At 40.9% G+C, this 23217-nt stretch overlaps 1 protein-coding gene across 3 annotated transcripts in view; it reads left to right on the top strand.

The window, feature by feature from the left end:
• Window positions 1-22715, top strand: part of nadka (NAD kinase a) — a 31682-nt gene extending 8967 nt beyond the window's left edge. For 2 of the 3 annotated variants that reach the window (XM_086049204.1, XM_086049212.1), the window contains 9 exons: window positions 3599-3728; window positions 3820-3928; window positions 8887-8972; window positions 9060-9162; window positions 9248-9366; window positions 13689-13788; window positions 16226-16383; window positions 21320-21402; window positions 21651-22715. In XM_086049204.1, coding sequence (XP_085905330.1) covers window positions 3599-3728; window positions 3820-3928; window positions 8887-8972; window positions 9060-9162; window positions 9248-9366; window positions 13689-13788; window positions 16226-16383; window positions 21320-21402; window positions 21651-21798 — 1036 coding nt within the window. In that variant the 3' untranslated portion in view covers window positions 21799-22715. Of the gene's footprint in view, window positions 1-3598; window positions 3729-3819; window positions 3929-8886; window positions 9163-9247; window positions 9367-13688; window positions 13789-16225; window positions 16384-21319; window positions 21403-21650 lie in introns of all 3 variants that reach the window. The other variant, XM_086049195.1, reaches the window with a different exon arrangement.
• Window positions 22716-23217: the final 502 nt, after the last annotated feature.

Here is a 23217-nt window from a genome sequence, read left to right as displayed (position 1 = left end):
TCTTGTAGCAACCAGACGATGGCAACTATCAATGGAACTATTATGCAAATTAAGCTCCCGGGTCAAGTTTTGTAGTTATTGAACTTCTGCATTTGAAAGCACCGGCACACAACAGTGTATGTTGGGCTGGAAAAGGAAGCAGTTCTTCTTTTTTGAAAAAGTCATTCTGCAAGTCAATTCTTTAATCGCAATTTTAAGATTATTCTGAGAGTTCATGTTGTCTTATGCCTTGTCTTATGTTTTTCTTTGTTACCGCAAATATTTTCATGGTGTGCCCCGTTGTATGTTTAACCATAAAGTATACACATTTTCATGAAAGTGTAATCTTTTTAAAACCATATATTGCACATAAATAAAAGGAATGTTATACACAACATTTTATCAAGAGAGACTTAAATGTTTGGCATTTGACACTTTTTTTTTTGTTTTGTTAAATTGGAGTGGAATGTTGTTGAATGCTGTCAGAAGTTTATCCTACTTTTCCTATGTTTAAAAAAAAAAGTTCTAACTTTTAAACTTTGAAATGGGTCAAATTGACCCTCAACCTAACAAAGTTTAGAGAAGCTGAATGTTTGAATCTTCTAAACCATCCTTATTCCTGACTAATATGGTTTGGCTGTGCTTCCCCACAGCTCTCATTACCATTTTTTAATGCTTCTGTATTGAGCCCCAAGCGAACATTCTCTTCACACTCGGTGACATGTCAAAGCAAGGAGGCTTGGGCTGGGTGCCTCATTTCAGACCCACTCAGCAAGTTAACACCAACAACAACAAAAATGTAATTATCCTGCAATCCGAGAAATGTCTACTATTCTTTATTCATCCATTTTTTTCAATGGACAAAAACATCCATTGGTGAGCTTTGAGCCTATCCCAGTTAATTTGGGATCTGAAGTAGAGTATATCCAGGGCCGGTCGCCAGCCAATCACAGCGCACCTTTTGTTTATGGAAACAAGAAAAGAAAAAAAATCATCTAACAAGACATTGATTTTTGGGTGCAGAATTTCATTGGCAGAATCTCAAATGGCCTTGAGGTTAAGAAAAAAAACATTTGTTGGATCTAAGGATTGTGTTTATTTAACTTGTTCTTTCAAATGCTAACAATATTGCTGTCTTGGATATTAATCACATAAAGTTAAGTTGAAGCTGTGGAGGCCTTATTCTACGTTCACACCAAACGCGAATGAAGCGTTCCGAGTAGCTTGATTTGCTCGCCTTTGACCGTGGTAAATTTGAAACCTGAAATGCTGCAGCCGCTCATTCGCTCACAGCGGAGAGGGGAGGGCCTTCGCGTGGTAGTAGACTACGACAGCATTTGTCAACATCGTAATAAAATGGCCGACACATTATGCTAATGCTAACAATATTGCTGTCTTGGTAAAGTTCAAGAACTGTAAAAAAAAAAAAAAAAAAAAAAAAGCCACCGAGTGAACAGGATGTCATTTGGCTGTGTGTGACGCAGTATGCCCGATGCTGATTGGCTGCACCCGTATTCCCGATGCTGATTGGCTGCCACGAGGCGGAGTGGCAAGAAAAGTTGACTTGATTAATACGCAACGAATACAGCGAATGGACGGATTTTCGGTACTACGCTCCGCGCCCCACCGCTCCAAACGCATCATTCGTAATGCCCGGCGCGCAACCGTGCCCGCTCGCGCGAACTACATTAACTCCAATACAAATGCGCCGCCAGAAACGCATCATCCGCGTTTGGTTTGAAAGTAGCATTACTAGACAATTCAGAGCATTACTAGACAATTCAGCTGTCGAAAATATTTGGCTTGATGTCCAGTAAAGGTAATCTTTTTTTGATGCAGTACTTGCTCAAACAGCAAAAATAATAAACTAAATGAAGAATTCTCTCTTCATGTCCAATAATATGCACAGTGCACAAAATAATTCTTTTGCATAGAGGAAGTAACGGCCAACTTATTTCATAGCTGTAATTGCATGACCAACTTGTTCAGTCACCAATTCCCAGCTATGCGCACTGGTAAGTCAGCATACTTTTTACTTCGCCAGATCCACTTCTTTCTTCTTAGTACAGTACACTGCAATCCAAATTGTTCTGCAAATGATGTTCTCTGACAATGGTGAGAATAAATGTTAATATTTTTAAATAAACCTCCAAATGATAACAGTATTTTTGTTTTTCAAAAGTAAAAACGTTTTTGTTAAAATGCACTGTTCCAAATTATTATGCACAGGAGTGTTTGAAGACGTTTTATATGTTGTAAAATCTGAAAATAGCTATTTGTTGAATTTACAGCATTAGGAGGTTGTATTTATTGCAAATCAAAATCCATTTCAATCCAAAACAATTTAACAGGTCAAGTTACATTTTAACATAGGATCTCTTATTTGATAGCAGTGTCAAAAGTCTTTCAATTCAACTTTTTACAGTTGACAGATTGTCTGCTTGAATTGATTTGCAGAATATCAGAAGAGCCACCCGAAGCTGCTCTTTGAATGTGAACTGCCTCCCGCCCTCATAGATCTTTGCTTGAGGATGCTCCAAAGGTTCTGAACAGGGTTGAGGTCAGAGGAGGGTGGAGGCCGCCCCATGAGTTTCTTCCCTTTTATGCCCAAATCAGCCAATGATGCGGAGGTATTCCTAACAGCATGAGATTATTCACTGATGAGTGCTGTGCAACCCTGGATGCTCAAGATTTAACCAAAATTAGGAACAGAAATTTGCGAAACAAATTCATCTTTATACATGGCAATGCACCACCTTATACTGCAAGAAATTACTCTGCATCTTGGGCTGCAGAAAAGAGGAGAACCCTGGCCATCAACCCTACTGACAACCTTTTGATGCATCCTTAAGCAAAAGGTCTATGAGGGCGGGAGGCAGTTCTCATCCAAACTGTGGCTTTGGGAGGCTATTGGGACATCCTGCAAAGGAATTCTTGCAGAAGCTGTCCAAAAACTCACAAGTTCAATGGATGCAAGAATCGCGATGCTGCTATCAAATAAAAGATCCCATGTGGGAATGTGGAATTTAAGATGTTTTTGATTGAAACAGCTATATAATTTTATTTTATTATATATATATATATATATACATTTTATTTTAATATATATATATATATATATATATATATATATATATACTGCTATCATCAGGAGGGTTGATCAAAAACATTCAGATTATTCTCTAATAGTTGATTTTAAAATTATTTTATACTATTTATTCAAATGTGAGCAGAAGTTCATGTGCGTAATAATTTGGAACGTGGTGTTATTCTCACAAATTTTACTTCCTACATTTTATCCCAGAATTCGAAGACAACCTGCAGCAAAAATATGTCCTCTTGACAAAAAGCTCCTATTTGGCTTTTTGCCTAGTCATAGTGTATGTACTCATTATGCCCTGTCTATGGTTGTATCTCGCCAAAAATATCTGCCAGTTGCTGTCAGGAGTTTGTGATAGGGTGAAGCGCAGCAGACGGCACATGGAATTCTACTGCAGACCTTAAGCCAATGGGCTCTAATAGGATAGCTGCTTGCGTACGCTCTCGCTTAAGAGGCCTTACATCAGCCTAAGAGCTGGCCTCAATGTGTTGTTAAAGGTTTTGTTTACATGTTTACCAGGCACATTCAGGACCCCGCCACTCAGCGGCTAACGTGGAACACGCCCCCAAAGAGTGTCCTTGTCATCAAGAAGATCCGAGATGCGGCCTTGCTTCAGCCTTTCAAGGAGCTCTGCATGTTCCTCACTGAGGTATGGCAGAGAGTGGACACTGAATCATTGGCGCTGGTGTCATGCATGTGTGTTAGATGGCTCGACTTATGTCTCTCGGTTTGTGTTTCAGGTCAAAAACATGATCGTTTATGTGGAAAAGAAGGTTCTGGAGGACCCAGCCATTTCTGGTGATGACAACTTTGGGACCCTTACAAAGAAATTCTGCACTTTCAGAGAAGGTATGCAGACCTTGTGAGGACAGTATTCCAATTAAATGCTTACTAAAGAGGTGCAACCAGAGTTAGACTAGCAATTGCCTTGTGCTATGAATAATTACACCAGGGATGGGCAATTGAAACGATGGAGGAGGACAGTTTTTCATCGGCATGGCTAGAGGGTCAAATAAGACTGCACACTGACCAGATGTGTGACCAAAAAGCCATTTCTAATCAGTACCAAGTATGTGTATGCTTGTATTTTTTATCGAACCAATTAACAGAAGGACATCTTAATATATTTTAAATTTCAAATCCAAATAGAAAAGATCCACTGCTCAACTACAAAAAATAACAACAGACGGCTCTGGCACAAATCCGCTGAGCAGCAAAACAACCTTACGTGCAACAATTCCTTGTGTGCATGTTTTCACGAAAATCAACTCACTCAAATATTTTAATAATATACAACCATGTATTTGTCCAGCATGTTATTCAAATCCCCATATTGATAGGTTTGCTTACTCACGTGTGAACACCGTGCAGGAAAGGTCCCCGAAGCCATTGTTTCCCAACCAGGGTACGCGGAAACATTTAATACTTTATCTCCAAGATCAATAAACTGTGGCACAGCTGCGCCAAATTCATAACAGCCACATATCAACTCAAATGTCTCATTAAAGCTCAGATGACTGATGAAAAGAAAACTGCTCTAGGCTATAAGTGTTCTGTCCCTGATGTTTAAAGTTTAAATGCCTGTTTAAATGGGACTTATTTAAAAGGGATGTCAAGTCAAACATTCTCTTTAAAATATGTTCTATGCGCCCCCACTAGTCTAAACACAGTATTCAGATTTATATAGCTTTTGTAGAATATGAAAGGAGAAGCGCCAGTGCTAGACTGGAGCGGATGCTGTCAGCCTCCGCACCAGTCAGACTCCTTTTCTCGTCTCACAATATGCAACATGCAACACTCATGCACTTCAAATGAAAGCTGTCAACACTCGTTTTTTAATCCCTTTTTATGTACTTTTGAGACTGCTGTTGTTACGGCCATGACATGGTCTTCTTCTCTGATGCGCTTGGTGAGTGATTTCTGCCATCCTATTGTCAACGCTGGTATTACAGCTTTCAATGGCTTGGCAACAGTAACTATTTTTATTTTCAAAAATTAATTGAGGCTCATTCACATGCCGCCATTTGCCCATCCCTGAAATACACTCACAATATATTCAAGTGTGTTGCAAACTACCATAATGAAAACTTGGGTTTAGTTAAGACTGGCCATTTTCCCTTCCATCGCTTATAGAAGAAACAAATGAAATATATTAATTATATTAATTCAAAACAAGTTTTGCACCCCCCACTTCTCTGTTTGCAATTTTCTTTATAATCACCATGGTTTACAGATAACGTGAAAATAACTGCTTCCTCTAGGAAAACAATGGTCCTTTTATTGTGTAAATACAACACTGTCATATGTCAGTGTCGCAATGTCAGTGCCACCGGATTGGCCCCGCCAAGAACCTTTAGTCTGGCCTTCGGTTTGCCCACCAGACTGGTCCCACCAAGACCCTCTTGACTGGCCACCTGGACCCCCCACCGAACTGGTTCTGCCAGGAACCTCTTGTCTAGCCTTCTCCGATCTCTTGATTTTGTTTTGGAATTTTGTTTCATTTTTCACCCAGTCATCTCCCTCTATACACTTTGCTTCTTGTTTTTGTTACGTTTCTGTTGGTTCATTGTCTTTGTCACGTCTAACTGCTGTTTGTTGTCTTGTCTTAATCCAAATCTGATAAACCTGTGGAAAACGGACAGGGGTGTGGTGGACCCCTAAAATGCAAAATCAGTCAAACTTCGAGGAAAAAGGGTATTTATTACAAAAACGAAGGACCTCAGAAGTACAAGACAAAACACTGGCAAAACGAAACCAGGAAAGATTAAATTCAAACCAAAAGCGCTTGCACACAGCAAGAAGAATATGTTAACCGAAAAATCCAAGCAAAATAGGCAAATTCCAATTGAATGCAAACACAAAGAGCTCAGTAAAAAGTGACTAAAAAGACTACAACACAAGATACTCTACCGGAGATACAAGATCATGAACCAGAGGTCTAGAAAATAACACTTGAGCTGGAAGCCAAGCAAGAGCAATAATCCGACGAAGCTGAGTGGCAAACCGAGTCCTTATAAACCCTGTTGATTGCTTCTGCCATGACACCAGTAATGGTGTGTAGACGTTCAAATCAACTTCCGTCCTTATATCAAAAGGAGTATGCCGTAAAGCAATTCAGGACATTTGTATTTTTTTTGTGTGCCAGAGTTGCTCCCATCCTCCTCAAAGTTTCTTAGTGCCACTAAAAACGATACAGTTTCATCAAAAGAGTTGTGAAAAAAAAAATATTAAGGTCGAATTCTTGCCCAGTGCTGCTTTAATGAATATTTTAAATGTTTAACCATGTAACATTAACTCATTAAGGACGGGAGCGCATAACCGTGTTCCTACCACTAGAGCCGGCCGGGAGAGCTGTTGCGTCCTTTTACCACTAAAGCCAAGCGAGCGTACACGTCATTTTCTTTTTATTATTTAATTATTGTTCTCTTAACCAATAAAATGCATCAGAATATACACGTGACGGTGTCGGTTGAAACAGTCAAGATTATTAATTATTTTGTAGGTGTTATATTTCTGGGAAAACTTCAGGTTTTCAAGGTTAATTCCGAGACGACCTTAGGTTTTGGGAAGCTGTTGAGCAAGGCGCTTTAGTCTTTAATAGGTTAACTGAGCCGTTACACTGCAGGGCTCATCCGTCCAATATATCTGTTACCAAAGAATAACGATTCACCCTCTTCTATCTCTCTCGCCTTCTTTTCTCATGTTCAATTGTAAAAGTGGGGCAATGCGACGTCAGCGAAATATTTGAAGTTGGAAGCGCATACCTCACATACCTGCTTTTGCAACATATAACAGCTCAAGTGACTCCTTGATTGTCGTCTATCTGGCTCCTTTCTTGTCATTCAGAACACAATGCAAATGGGATTCCGCTCAAAGGTAGTCGCTTTTTTGAAAAAGAGTTGCTAGATTTGGAAAAAGTGTCTGAATTGGCTAAAATGACTGCTTTTTTTAAACTAGCTCCTCTCCATTTTCAGAAATGCTGTTGGTGCAAGCAGTGCATGTCAGTGAAGATGCACTTTGAACTATAGAGGCTGCAAATAAAATAAATAATAATTAATTACACAAAATCATCCTGAGCAATAAACAAGAATTATTGAATAAAATAACAAATTGACCTGTCGCTTGCCTTCCTCCGTGACGTAAACTACTGAGACAGAAAACATAAGCCACGCCCCCAAAGGGGGTTATGTTAGTACTGATGTCATTTTTACGTGCAGACCTATTATATAAGTGCCAATGTTAGGATCATCCCAGTGTCCCTTTAATGTGAGCGCGCACAGTTTTTTTTCCACCAACCATTCTGCGGATCGTGCCCGGCCTGAACCGTGATGCTTGATCTGTACTGATTACGGATCAAAGACGATCCGTTGCACCACTACAGGTACGCAAAGGCGTGTCGTGACGCACATGATGTTACGCAGAAGTTATTTCTGTCGTGCATGCGTACCTGCGTACCAGTCATGTGCACATATTTTGTCATGTATATTTTGTGTACTCATTTGGGGATTACGTATATTGTTATGTATTAATTATTTAATCAACACGCTGCAATATGGTGTTTTGATAATGCATACTCTGTATCCCGTTTGAATATTTGTTCCTATTTGAATTGCTTTGTTACGGTGCATTTGATAAGTGTTGAGGAAAAAAGTGAGAGGTGTATTAGAGCGAGGCCATTCATCTCGAAAGAGGTTGACTCACTTTCGTCAGAATCCGAACAAGTAAATGCCGCGTTGAATTGGAGAGACGGCCGGGCCAAGACTGCTTTCAACGATGCTACATTACGGCTCCGCTTCCTGCAGACCAAGAACGAGCAAGTATTGTCTGCGCACGTTTGCTACTGTGGAGTCAGAAACAGAAAGGTCCCGCGTGCTATCGTAAGCTCGCTTTGTTAAAAAAACGGTTTAATCAAAATGTGCTTGGATGCAATTTTTCTTGACAATTCATTCAATCATTGTCTTACATCTTGAATTCGTTAAGGTTCGTTAATTTCACTTTGAATACTATGAAAATATCTGTAAATAAATACTAAAAATAACCACTTGTTGTTTTTTATTTATTTTTTTATTCAATCCGTTTTATGTTTGCATAATTGTATTAAATTGATCTACAAAATCAAAACGAGGTATGCTCCTGAAAAGGGAAAATAAATTCCTTATAGATTAGGAGGCGCGTACATTTTGGCACTGTAATGTAGCATTCTTGTAATGAATTGGATTATGTGTGTTTTATTGTTATGTGTTGCCATTGAGGGGTTGTGGCAAACATCTTAGTTCTGTTTGAATTCTTCTTTTTCCAAGTTCCGTCACTGTTTGCACTTGTCGGAACGAGCGAGAGACAGTGTGTGAGATGTTCGCCTTCCAACATAATTACGGCCTTACAGTAGCTGTGTTTTGGTTGTTGATAAATGGGAGTTGGCTGACTAAATACCCTTGTAATTCATAATGAACACTACTATATGTTAGTGTAACCAAATATGACATCGTGTTACGAGGTTACGTGTTCAACTAATCGTGGTTGCCCTGATTGGGGCGGCACGGCTCAGTGGTCGAGTGGTCGTTTCCCAACCCGCAGGTTGTGGGTTCGACCCCCCGTCATTGTGACCATGTCAAAGTATCCTTGAGCAAGACACTGAACCTCCCAGGTGCTCCTGATGCTGCGTCATCAGCTGGTAGATGAGATACAGTGTGAAGCACATTTGAAGTGACATTTTACACTAACCATTTGTATACAAGACATTAAAAAGTAAATAACCATTATTATTTCCCACTTTTAAGATAATAATGATGTGCTTCTGTGTTTCATAGATCTCGACGATATCTCCAACTGTGTGGACTTCATCATCTGTCTTGGGGGGGATGGAACTTTGCTCTATGCGTCTTCGCTCTTTCAGGTATATGCCTTACTGTGTGTGTGTCATCACAATCAATGTTATGAAGCACAACTCTTTAACCTCTTATGCGTTATCATTGCCATGCAGGAGAGCGTTCCACCAGTGATGGCCTTCCATCTGGGCTCTCTTGGCTTCCTGACGCCTTTCAAATTCGACACATATCAGTCTCAGGTCACCCAAATTATTGAAGGTATTGTTTTTTTCCTCCAACCAATGTGTTTAGAGACAGGCTAAAAACAAAAGACGATTCATTTCTTAAATGGGCACTGTTTTAGGTAATGCAGCTATAGTGTTGCGAAGTCGCTTGAAAGTGCGCGTGCACCGGGAGAGGGAAAAGGGCGTCATTCTGACCAATGGCGAAGTGGACGTTACCCGCAAAGCCACAAACTATCAGGTAATGTTAGCACTGCTCATTGCACACCGTTCTTGTGTACAACTATAGACACGATACATGACAAGCTCAAACCCAACTTGTTTACATACACTTTGAATCAAAAAGCTGCCAGAGCAGTTCTCCCCCGTGATGACATCATAATGAGTCAGCTCTTTGCGTGACACTGTAGATTGGAGTGGAGCAGCTCAAAGTTATGAACAGACAGAATGTTTGGTTTGATGGTACCAAACAAGCGCAATGAGAGATGTCAGATGTGTCCCATTGAGTTAATCAGTGAAATGGCTACAATCTGAAAACAAAATAAAGTTTGGCTGCGCACAGGGATCGCTACGTGATAAGATCTTACGAAAGCAAAACAGATTACAACATGATCTGATAAGATCTGACAGGGGGCTGTGTTAGAGCATGTTATGGGATTTTCCGGATTATATTTAGCCACCATTTGTACAATCTGCATACGAGCCTAATGAAATTTGGATTGACCCTGCCCACAGCCAATCACCATTCCGCCTTGATATATACATGGATATGGATATATAAATAAATATAGTACTGATGCTCCGATCGATCGGGCACCGATCATGATCGGCCGATTTTCGTGAAAAATTGTGCGATCTTAATATTCGATTAAAGCCTTTTATTTATGATCAAAACACCCGATCTCCCGCAGCTCATTCTTCGCAGCCGACAGCCATGTTGTGTCCCTCCCCCTCTGCTCGCTGCGGAGGCGAGTCTGCTATGTTCACACCAACTGCAGTGGGAGCATTTCTGGCGGCGCGTTTCAATTGGAGTCAATGTAGTTCCCGTGGGCGAATGATGCTTTTGGAGCAGTGGGACGTCGGCGCATATTAAACAAGTCGACTTTTTTGCCATTCCGCCTCGTGGCAGCCAACCAGCATCGGGCATACTACGTGATTACGTCTCACACACAGCCAAACAGAGCCAGAGCTCGAAGGTCCCCCGTACACTGCGGTGTGTCACACACAGCCAAACAGAGCCACTGTAAAAACTGTTAAAAAAAAAAAAAAAAAAGCCGCCGAGTGAACAGGACGCTGATTGGCTGCTGAGACGAAATGGCAAAAAAGTTTAATACGCGACGATGTCCCACCGCTCCAAAAGCATCATTCATGCCGCGCCGCAGCAACTGCGCCCGCCCGCGCGAGCTACATTGACTCCAATTGAAACGCGCCGCCAGAATTGCTCCCACTGCAGTTGGTGTGAACGTAGCATTGTCTTCTGCGTGCAGTTTGCGTCTTGTAATACTATATATGCCATGAAAAGGTACCTCACGGAGGGGAGCATGGCCAAAACACAACAAATTTAATCCGACATTTGAAGAACAAGCAATTGGGAGACTATGGTGAGTTTACAAGGCTCACTGCATTGAATAAAGTCAAGGTGAGCCGATGGCGTATGGCACGCATGCTGCAGCTTGTTATGCATGATGCGTTACTGTCACAGCGCAGTATAGTCACCATAAATAAATGGAAAAATATACAGATATTCCATGTGATCGGAATCGATATCGATATCGGCCGATCTCACTCATGCATGATCGGTATGTGTGTCATAAAACCTGATCGGAACATCCCTAAAATATATCCATGAATGGCTTGCTGGTGTACCAGTAGCCCATTCCTCACCAGTGTGTCCTGGTTCCCTGACACCAGGATGTTGTTGAACCGGGTGATGTCCAAGCCGCTATGACTCTATCATTATTTGTATCACTCATCTGAGGTATCGGCATTCAGTATAGCAATAAGGGGCTTATCTAAGGACCCACCTGGATGTTACCATTCGCCCTGACCGACCACGGTCCTCCCATGTCCGATTCAGGGATCTTAACCACTGAGCATATCCAGCTGCTAAGATCAGTAGAGGCTGGGGTTTACCAAATCCAATTGGACCCCAGGTGCAGGCTGTTCAAAGAAGCCCCAGAGACGGTGCATCATATTCCAGCAGGGTGTAAGATGCTGACGGCCACTAGATGCTAGCTCTAGATGTCCCAGACTCAAGATGGCAGACTTATCCATAGCAGTCGTGATAGATGTAGCATTTCCGAATGACAGCAACATCCAGAAAAAGGTACACGAAAAGCTGGAGAAATACCAAGGACTGAAGGAAGAGCTACAGAAAATGTGGAGGGTAAAGGCTACAGTGGTGCTACTAGTGATCGGGTCACTGGGGGCAGTAATCCTCAAGCTGGGTGGATGGCTCCAGCAAATACCACATCTCCGTGCAGAAGAGCGCAATAGTGGAAATAGCTAAGATGCTGCGCAGAATCCTCACGCTCCCAGGCCTCTGATAGAAGACCCAAACTTGAAGGAGATAACGCCGGGTGACAAAAGCACATAACATACCAAGGTACTTTGCTGGTCAGTCGGTGTTCCAATTATACTGTTGCCCTAACGTTAAGTATGAAAACAGACATAGAAAAAATGATTACCGTATTTTCCGGACTATACGTCGCTCCGGACTACAAGTCGCACCAGCCATAAAATGCATAATACAGAAGAAAAAAAAACATATATAAGTCGCACTGGAGTATAAATCGCGCACCCCCTCTCGGAATCCAAGTTGTCTCTGTCGCGTAACGCAAATAAATGTGTCCATAAAAATCAAATTAATAAAATTGTGCGCTTAGTACACATTATTTCCACCGAGCTACGAAGGTAACATTTAGCTAACATCCACACATGTAGCATTACAAGAAAGTTACGGTAAGATAACTTTAAACTCACCAAAACAATCGTAGATCGATTAAATTAGTCTTTTATTTATCGCCGACCATGTAGAATGTTTTCAAGTCTCCAAAACTATTTTTGGATTCGGTCGTAATTATCTGTTCTCTCCTTCCGATCTCGTGCGTGTGTGTGTGTGTGTGTGTGTGTGTGTGTGTGTGTGTGTGTGTGTGGCTGGCTGATGATGCAAGACCATGCACTGCCAGGCACGGCACCTTTTAAAGGAACAGTACACTATTTTGTATAGTTGGATTGATAGACAGTCAAATTGTCTTTTTATCATACTATATTATTACTTATTTAACACAAATATTAGATTTTAACCGTTTAAATTATTCATGCATTTTAATAGCTTTTAAGATTTATCTTTATGTTCTTTATGTGGGTTAAAATAGCATGTGAAATGATATACAGGTAATAATGTTTTAATAATTTCACACATAAATCGCTCCAGAGTAAAAATCACACCCCCACCCAAACTATGGAAAAAAAACGCGATTTATAATCCAGAAAATACGGTAAATGCGTGCTCATTCTGATTTAATAGCTTTTAAGATTTATCTTTATGTTCTTTATGTGGGTTAAAATAGAATGTGAAATGATATACAGGTAATAATGTGTTAATAATTTCACACATAAATCACTCCGGAGTATAAATCGCACCGCCACCCAAACTATGGAAAAAAACACGATTTATAATCCGGAAAATACGGTAAATGCGTGCACATTTTGATTTAAGATGACCCCAGCTGCCAAGTATGGTACACAGGCCACATACAGCCCACAGCCTTTTCTTTAATCCAGCCCACCCTACATTTATCTTGTATAAAGTAGTACATTGATTTAATGCAAATGATGGAATCCTTGTATATACCAAATCACTACATTTCAGGAAACTAAAAAAAAAAAAAAAGCATCTTTCTTTAGTTCCCAAAAATGCTTCATTCAAGTTGGTATTATACTTTGTATTGCTTTTATATATCGTTGCACACTCACATCAACACAACATCACCACAATTATGTTAATTTAATATCCTAAGAAATTGCTTCATTTTTATGCTGTCATTGATTGACAGCAACTCATTCACTGCCAGATATTACCAGACCCCCTTACCGTAAAGTTTGAAAGAAATATAAGTAAGTTCCCTACAATTGGCTGGCAACCAGTTGAGGGTGTACCCCGCCTACTACCCGAAGCCAGCTGGGATAGGCTCCAGCACTTGACCCTTGTGAGGATAAGCGGATTGGATAATGGATGGACGTAGGAATAAGTTCCTAGCATTGAATGTCTGGACTGTGAAAGGACAAATAAATGTCTTTGGCAGCGAATGAGTTCAATAAATTGAGCATTTTTATTTTAGTTTATGATATGATTGTTGCAATTGAGTATAACGCAAAAATTCTCGCTGTACTGTTTTTTTTTTTCCCAAGTGGAAAGCTGATGAGTAGAGCTGAGTTTGAGTGGAAGTCTGACTTTTGAAATGAATGCACATGTGGTGGGAGCCTCACCAGCAGTCGAGCGAGACGTTAACATGAGGTGCAGATGTAGAGCGTCATGGCGCGCTTTCCTCCATGTTTAAGGTGCTGAATGAGGTAGTGGTGGACAGAGGCCCCTCCTCCTACCTCTCCAACGTGGACCTCTTCCTGGATGGACACCTGATCACAACTGTGCAGGGAGACGGTGAGCAAACACATTCGTCTCCCACGCAGAATTTGACCTTCTTTCATACCTGTTCGCTTAGTTTCGGCTTGGCAAGGATATGCGTTTCCGTGACGGCGTAAAAACCTGCTTGAAGGTGTGTCTTTTGATCTTGAGACAACTGTATTGTAATACCTCAGAGCTGCAAGACATTGTGTTGACACATTTCATCATCCCTGAAGTAAGTCTGCATGAAAGACAGGGTGTCTTAGGAACCTTAAAAAGTTTTTGGTTTTTTTTTTACAAAATTTAAGCTTTCTTTGTTCAAAAATGACACATAATCACATATCACAGACAATAGACAACACCCAGGGACGTGTGAGGCGTGGCCGCACAGGCCCCTTACTGGACGTTCTCTGCTTCTATGGTCTGTGATGCCTTATCAATGATTTCATCATTTCACTAGCTGAACGTGCCTGTTCGAGTTACCATGCGCACATTAATAGGCGACGCCGACAGTTGGCGCGTGCACTCACATGAGACTGCTGTTGCTCTTTGTTCCATGAAAATGTTGAATATCGTCCTGTGAAAAACACTTTTCTCCAATTTTGGAAACTTTTAATTTTCACTTAAATGCAACGTCTGTAATGCGGAAACATGATTCATGTAAAAAAAAAAAAATGGAGATAAGTGATAACTTAGTGATCACTTGACAGCGAAGTTGGTTTTCATCCATCAGTGTAATCGTCACTAAACACGATCGTCTGGTCCGTCACTGGCGGACGCCTGTTTTTCTGACGTTTTTTGGGGGGGACCGACCGACAGACTTCTGACGCACTTAACTGACAGGTTGACTGACGGACTTGACAGACCGACAATTACAATTCAGCTCGTCACGAAAAATGACGGACTGGTACCCTTCAATGGTACTTCAATGGCGCTTCTTTCTTCGCCAAATTACAGTTCGCCTCCGCTATTTTAGGACTGTCAAGAAAAAACAGTTTACAAGCGTAACGGCAGTGGTGAGCGTGTCAGTAAATTTCACCAGTCCGTCATTCGCCAGCAAAACAGGAGTCCGTCACTGACCTTCCGTCGGTATTGACGGAATGCCAACACTGCTTAATATGTCACGTACAGGCACAGTACAAGCACACACACACAACCAAATTACGTTTAAAATAAAAAAACCACCAGCGTCAAACACACAGCGTGGTGATTGTTGCTATACAAACAATATGGGCCACTGTCATTGCGCTCTGTGGGGCCGAAAGGTGTACGACACACTTCCTTTACTGGCCGGGAAGACCAAAAAAGCAGCAGGTTTGGAGCATGGGAACCAAGATTTAGCAGTCATCACAACCAGGGCTAATTTCCTGGTTTCCCTCCAGTGATTGGAATGACTCTTGTTTGTGTTTTTTCTCCATGGAGCCAACTTCTGTTTTGTTAACATGCAACATGCACATACTAGCAAGACTTCCTTCATAACGAGCATTACCACTCACTCGCTCTTCCGCGATCTCACTCAACCAAGCATGCACATCGCACACTGGAATTAGGCCTGTAAAGTTGAATGTCATCTAGAGTGCAAAAATAGAAACACTGTGGTAGAAGAAAAAATAGCTTTGAAAGAGGAAACATAAAATGAAAACAAGAACTACGAATATCGCAGGTGTTCAGAAATGTTGTTTCACAGTTGAAAAGCAAGGACACACAATGCTGCTTGACTTTGTTTGGTTCTGGTTCTGGAAGCAGTAAGGCTGCACCTGATGACCTCACCAGGCCATGCCTTGTAAAATGGCACATGAGTGTACACACACCATTTTCATGGTATTTTCTGCTTGCAATTTGGGTGTATGTACAAATATGTTCACAAAATGTGTTTTAATAAGTTGAAGTGTATTTGAGGGGTGTTATGTAAAATGTGGATTTTCATCTCTTGCTGTTTGGTCTGGAATAAGCCTGTGCAATTAATTGAAATTCAATTACAATTACGATTATTACACTCCAATTATTAAAAAAATTGGCATAATCGTAAAAAAACAATCATTAATATGCATTTATAGCCACTGTTTGTATCCAAAAGGAAATTATACTTGTATTTTCAAATTTTATAACTAACTTACATAATTATGTTTCAAAGAAATATTTTGTCTTTTTCATATTTTCTTGTTTGGTAGCAAAAAAATAAATGATCGTTTGAACAATTGTGATTTCAATTATTACCAAAATAATTGTGATTGATATTTCTTTCATAATCGAGCAGCCCTAGTCTGGAATGTATCCACCACAGTAAACGTGGGTCCCTGTAAATGGACATCAAAGTTGTTGATCAAAAATACCACATCAGTTCTTAAAAAGTAACACCCGCATTGTCAACTCTCCCCCAGGCCACATTTGAATAAATTGAGTCAAATGGCTTTCCAAAGTCTGAAATGAAGGCTCATTTGCACTGAACAAAAGTCCTTCCTTGTTCCCGCAGGCGTGATTGTGTCCACGCCTACAGGCAGTACAGCGTATGCAGTGGCCGCGGGAGCCTCCATGATACACCCCAATGTGCCAGCTATCATGATCACTCCCATCTGCCCCCACTCCCTGTCTTTCAGACCCATCGTGGTGCCAGCCGGAGTGGAGTTGAAGGTACACACACACACACACACTCGACTCAAGCCAATTGCTAGTGGGACATGAGAACACTTTATTATCACATACTTTGTAATATGAGTAGAAAATAACATACTACATCCTAGACAAAGTACAGTCATCCACTCACATTCCACATGTAAGGACAATTTCGAGCTATCAACATGAATGCTTCACAGGGTGGAAGTTCCTCTGCCTTTTATGGCCAATTGACATAGATGATTAGCCGATGCATGTAATTGTATTGCGAAATCAGTCAGGAAGGTGGCGGCGAAGGTGGTGCGTGCATGTATAGGCAACTTTACTCACACCTAAGTGACAACACCCACACCGCTGCTTTACAGCAGCAACAAGCTGCGTGTTGGATCGTCCTCCTCCATGGTGACAAATAAATTGCCCTCGAAGAACCGAGCCGGGGAGGAGTATACGTCATCGCAACGTGATATAACCAGGGGTGCACATTATTTTTTTCATGCGGTACTCGCATTAGTACCAGGAGATTGTCTTTGGTACTCACTAGTCGTCCAACAGATCACGTAAGTCACGGTTCGGATCGTTTTTTTGTATGAGAAAAAAAAAAAAAGTTAAATAGAACGTTGTCTTCATTTATTTTATGAAAAAAATATACCAAAAAAACACTCCTAATGTCTAATATGTCCGTCCGTTCCTTCCAGACATTTTGAGCTGAATGTTTTCTTACAATTATTAGGCAAACCTGTCGTTATAAATTAAATGAAGACAGTTTTATTTATTTATTTTTTCATAAGGAAAAAGACTTGAAGTGCAATTCAAGGCACCTTTCTTAAAACATGGACTGGACATTACAAAGTAATATAGTAATATAGAAATTTTTTTTTTTTTAAAAGTAAGCCAAGAGGCAGCTGTTGTACTACCAGCTAATTACAGCTGCTAGCCACTAACGGCGGAGACTTGTGCCGTATTATACATCCATCCATCCGTCCATTATCTCCCGCTTATCCCAAGTCGGGTCGCGTAGGCAGCAGCTTCAGCAGGGAAGCCCAGACTTCCCTCTCCCCAGGTGGGACATGCCCGGAACACCTCACCAGGGAGGCGTCCAGGGGGCATCCTTACCAGATGCCCGAGCCACCTCAACTGGCTCCTCTCAATGCGGAGGAGCAGCGGCTCGGCTCTGAGTCCCTCGGGGATGGCCTTTCGGTCATGACCCACAGATCATGACCATAGGTGAGAGTAGGAACGTAGATCGACCGGTAAATTGAGAGCTTCGCCTTTCGGCTGAGCTCCTTCTTCACCACGACAGACCGATACAGGGTCCGCATCACAGCAGACGCTGCACCCATCCGCCTGTCGATCTCCCGTTCCAGCTTACCCTCACTCGTGAACAAGACCCCAAGATACTTGAAGTCCTCCACTTGGGGCAGAATCCCATCCCCGACCCGGAGAGGGTACGCCACCCTTTTCCGACTGAGGACCATGGTCTCAGATTTTCATGCCGACCGTTTCACACTCGGCTGCGAACCGCTCCAGCGAGAGTTGGAGATCGCGGCTTGAAGAAGCCAACAGTACCACATCGTCTGCAAAAAGCAGAGATGCAATACTGAACTTACCGTATCATACAATGACAGCGAAAACTGAAATCAAGTTAGTTGTTACGCCACAACGCGGGCCAACTTCAAAGTAAAAGCCACTAGGGCTATTGCATTGGCATTAATGACTCAATGTATTATTTGGTACGCTTTATTTTGAAGTTAGCCTTTGTGGAGGCAGTGTGTTCGCTGAGTATCTTCGCAAGACGCTCTTGTACATGCAACTTATGTGATCTTGGTTCTTGAGGGTAGGGGTGGGCGATATGGGCAAAAAAATAAATAATATCTAGATATTTTTTCAAAAAGCTCAACGATAATTTGCCGATATTCTACAAAAAATATTTAAAATCTGTACTTGCTTTACAGACCAATTGTGGATAGACAGCGTTTGTGAACAACATCTCTTTGAAATTGTTAAATACAGCTTCTGCAAAACATAATGGTATTCTACGACAATATTTAACAATAAAAAACAAAAAAATATGTATGGACTTACATCGATTTTTTTTTTTTAATGTCATTTAACCGTCTCTGCTATCCCATAATGATGGGACATTTTGAGCTGCAGTAAGTACTGGTGTACTACTGCCATCTACGAGAGCAATCAGAATGAGAAAAAGGTGTTAACTACAGCAATCACAATGGGGGTAAAAATGTATTTGATATGTGCCGTGATGGAAGTGTCACCCAGCGAGAGAAAAAAAAAAAAGACGTCGTTATGACAACACCCATTCGCATACATTGGCCACCGTATTCAGAATAAAGTTGAATAACAAAGCCGCAATTTACCGAAAAGTGCATTTTCCCACTCATTCATCGCTGTGATATGTGACTATTCATGTTTGGGTGTATCCTGGCGTCACACTAATAAACCGTCGTAGTTTGTGCAACATGTCTCGGGAATACAGGCTAGTTATGAATGATGCGGAATAAAAGCATGTCAACTGAATGTTAAGCGAACATCCAGGCTGTCACATTTGACTTGCCCGCTAAAGTACTGAGTGTGCGTGAGCGCGTTTATATTTGTTGGTTCAACCCGCCGACTGTTTTCTGAGTGTGTGTGCGTGTTTAAGCTTTTGTTTAGCGTGCTTGCGCGGTCGCCAAGTTTTCATCGTAATCCATATGGCTCGTGGTGCAACAGAATTGCTCTTCACGGTGACCGTTTTGGCACATCCAACAATGTTATTCCCACCGACGTCAGTCTTGTCAACCCCAAACTATTGACAGACTACGGACGACGTGGACTCGCGCCTCGCTATGAATCGGACCCCCGCTCGACACTCTGCTTGAAACAGCTGACAGAGTCACTTGACCGGGCCCTGCCCGCTGATTCGTCGAATGATTATCACTTCCTCCTCCTCCGCCGTCACTGCACACTGATTTTTCAGCATTTCCTCCAACTTTGTGGCCGTCGGCTGACTCGCTTTTCGAGGCAGTATTAATACCCGATAATGTAAAATTACACATCGTGAAAGCAAGATTGACAATGATATCGGTTAGTTCACTTTAGTGTGAAATCTGTTCAGTTGAACACAAAGCTTTTATTTTATTCTTTGTATTAGGCTTTACGCGATGGTCAGAAGGATTTTTAAAAAAACAAAAAACGGTACTCGATCACTGAGTCAATCAGAAGATATAGCAATATATTTAAACACTTTGCATGTATGTACGACTCTACAGTCAACCCCTGCCATTACAAAAATGGATAAAATAATTTAAACCCCAAAAATTCTTCTTAAAAAAAAACAAAAACGCTGATAAACATTAATTATATGTAATGTTTACATTAAGTATAATATGTAATGTTTACATCTCCTTCTCTGACATTAATGAAGAAAAAAAAAATGCATTAACATCACCAGGCTTTTGCTATCTTAGTTCAACAGCTATTACCAGAATGTTTGCCCTACATTGTTTGTCCACTTTTTACCTGGCATGACGCGGCGTGACAAAGTAGCACATTCTCAAAGCCATTTGGCCCCAGGTGTAGCTGTACAGATTCACCCCCATCTACACCAACTGTATTGACTCTATATGTAACCGCGTTGCAAGAATAGCTCAACACACGATATGACAGCAGTACATCTCGTATCCTTGTTTAGCAAAAATTTTGCGTGTTTCGTCACCAACGAAGCTATTTCCTTATTTGTTCAAACAACACGCCTGCCTGCTGGTTGCATCTTTGATTGGCTTGAATGTGAGTGGCCGGCCGGAAGTTCATGTAACTGAGTGACGAAAGCCATTTTTGAATTAGAGATGTTAAAACTAAAACAATAACACACAAACTGTAGCTTGTTCTTTTTTTTTTTTCACGTAAATAAAATGTTTTTCAGACTTTTCACCAGTAAAAAAAAAAAAAAAAAATAGATGAACTTTTGGGCTCAGCATGACCCCGGAGTGAACGAGCTTGTTTGCTGTAATGTCTTATTTCGATCAATTACGATGTCATCAATGACGTCACTAATAGATCACGCAAATGATGATATTACAGTCGATCGGCAATTTTGGCGACAGGTTCAGGGTGTAACGCATACCGCCCAACGATAGCTGGGATAGGCTGCAGCACGCCCGTGACTCTGGTGGTCGTATAAGAGGTTCAAAAAATAGATGAATGGATGGATTTTGACCAATTTTACAATTTATAGCAGCCATCAGTTAGACTCCTTACACCTCCAAAACATCAACTTTACAGGAAACCATTGTTGCATCATCAAAGAGCGCAAGGCATTTTCAACACTTTAAATTGGTCAGTAACTTGTAAAATAAATAATAAGTAAAAAAATAATAATAATAACAGACCTGTGTGGGGACTGACCGATAGAGATTTGTGGGGAAAAAAAGAATTTGACCAAATTTGGACATGGGAGGTTTCTGCCCTAAAGTGACGATGTACATTTAAGACTTAACATAACATTGGTCAACTGTCTTGAAAAATAATGTACATAATTATTTAATTGAATAAAACATTTTGTTGCAACAATGTCACATTTTTTTCTCTCTAAATTTGGTTCATTAAAATACATGTATTGATTAATCTGTTATTGTAAATAAAGTAAAATATTAGTAAAACATCAGCAACCAGTTTACGTATGCCACACATAAACGTTTTTAGGTAATTGTTTCGATATTTACAATTTTATGAATAGTAAAATGAGGATTATTTTATTGTTGGATAAACTATTTTAAATACACACTTTTTAATGTATTTATTTTTTTGAATGAATTGGGATTGGCCCTTGAGCATAACAGTTTGCCCGCCGCTGATCTAAAGTATGCATTGATGAGAAAGTAAGTAATATCTCTGCTTATGTGGCAAGACAAGCGTTGTACACCGTTAAGTGTTCGATGCGATGTGTGCCCTTCCCTAGATAATGCTGTCACGTGATGCCAGAAACACGGCGTGGGTGTCGTTCGACGGGAGACGCCGGCAGGAGATCTGTCACGGAGACAGGTTGGTCTGTTCACAGACATAATTCAGGACTACAAGTGGAACTAGCATTGCACACAATGCGGGGTTTTGCGAAAACTAATCTGGAAATTCACACAGTGGCACCACTTCCTTCATGTAGCTCCTACAAGTGCAATTAGCTGCCGACCGCTTTGACTTGTTGAACAATCATTGTGCAAATCCCCAATGTTGCTTCATAAGGAAGTCGGGAAAACTCACATGACCTCACCATCGCTTTCTCTTTGTTCTAGTATTGCCATCACAACTTCCTGCTTCCCCGTTCCTTGTATCTGCTTCCGCAACCCGGTCAACGACTGGTTCGAGAGCCTGGCCCAGTGTTTACACTGGAACGTGAGGAAGAAGCAGACTCACCTCAGCTCAGAGGACGATGACTTCTGAGACTCTAGTTTTTCTTTTACCGTCACCTTGCTCTCTCTAACTTTCCCGTTTTTTAACGGTAGTCGGTCTAGACCAGCACCGGTTTTGTATCACTTTAGAATGGGACGACAGAAGTTTGAGCAATGCAAAAATGCTCGATTCTAAAGACGATTTTAGAATGAACTAGAATGGCTCCCTGTTGGCACAGGTCTTCCCTTTTTCTTTGTCGTCCCAAGGCACCAAATCAAGATTTGGGGATGTTCTTGTGCTAACGTGCGCAACTTCAAAGGTTATTATACTACCACTCAGAACGGGTGTTTTCGGATCTTTTTAGGGTTTTTTTTTTTTTTTTCAACATACTACCTGGTTAAAAACTATACATTCATTCTTTCTTTCGAGATGAGAGTGTTGCACTTTAGTGGCCAAATCTCATGTTGTCACATTGTGAATTGGATGTGTGAGAACATGAGCCAACATTGCAGACTGTGCCTTACATAGACCATTAACAATGGAATGTATGAAAACAGTAATTTTCCAAGTTTATACAGTAACTATTTTTTGTACCAAAAAAAAAAAAACAATCACAGCAATCTATTTTCACAGTAGCCACTCATGTAGTTTGTTGCTAATTGTGGATGTCACATGCAGCCTGTTTTTTATGATAGTCTGTTTGGTTTTTTAAAGACCTGTAAGCCATAGTTGAAAGCAGCCGTGTGGCCTAACTCGTACCTTGTCACCACGGCAACATTCCATGTAAATGTTGTATTGGAAATGAAAAGATGAGCAAAGAGGACCAACTGAGCTCTTAAACTCAGAAGTATGTACTGTATATATGTGCCACTTTGATAAGATGTACTTTGTAAAATGTTTTTTATTTTAACTTGTTTACAATGTATCAAAGGGGAAAATAAATATGTTTGGTCCTTTTTTGTGCTGCATTAGTTGTATTAAGGGGTTTTATTTAAAAGGTTAACAGCACTTGTGTGTCTTATTTTCCTGGACCTAAAAAAGAACACTTAAGGCATGTTGGCAACAATACACTTATTTAATTGAAATTCTTCTTCAATCTATAAAATGGATGGATGGATATTGTGTAATACTGTATGCACTTTTCCAAAGGTAGTTCTGATAAAGCAAAACACAAGGACAAAGAATGTTTTTTTTTTCAATGATCATTCATTTTAAAAACACATTATTCATTTCAGTAATATGCAAACAAATCACATCAACGTACATTTTTTTAAAATACCGTGCCGCCCAGGTAACAACCAATCACGGCTCATTTGTTTTCTGAAGCTGAACCGTGAGCCCTGAGCAGTTGTGATGTCATTTTCATTTAGGTGTGATTGTGAGTGCGGATGTTTGTCTCTGTGTGCCCTGCGATTGGCTGGCAACCAATTCAGGGTGTCCCCCGCCTGCTGCCCAAAGACAGCTGGGATA

Source organism: Filicampus tigris, chromosome 1 (genome assembly GCF_054856515.1).
Source record: "Filicampus tigris isolate MCC_2025a chromosome 1, RoL_Ftig_1.0, whole genome shotgun sequence".
Taxonomy (NCBI): domain Eukaryota; kingdom Metazoa; phylum Chordata; class Actinopteri; order Syngnathiformes; family Syngnathidae; genus Filicampus; species Filicampus tigris.
This window is presented reverse-complemented; position numbering and strand designations above follow the sequence as displayed.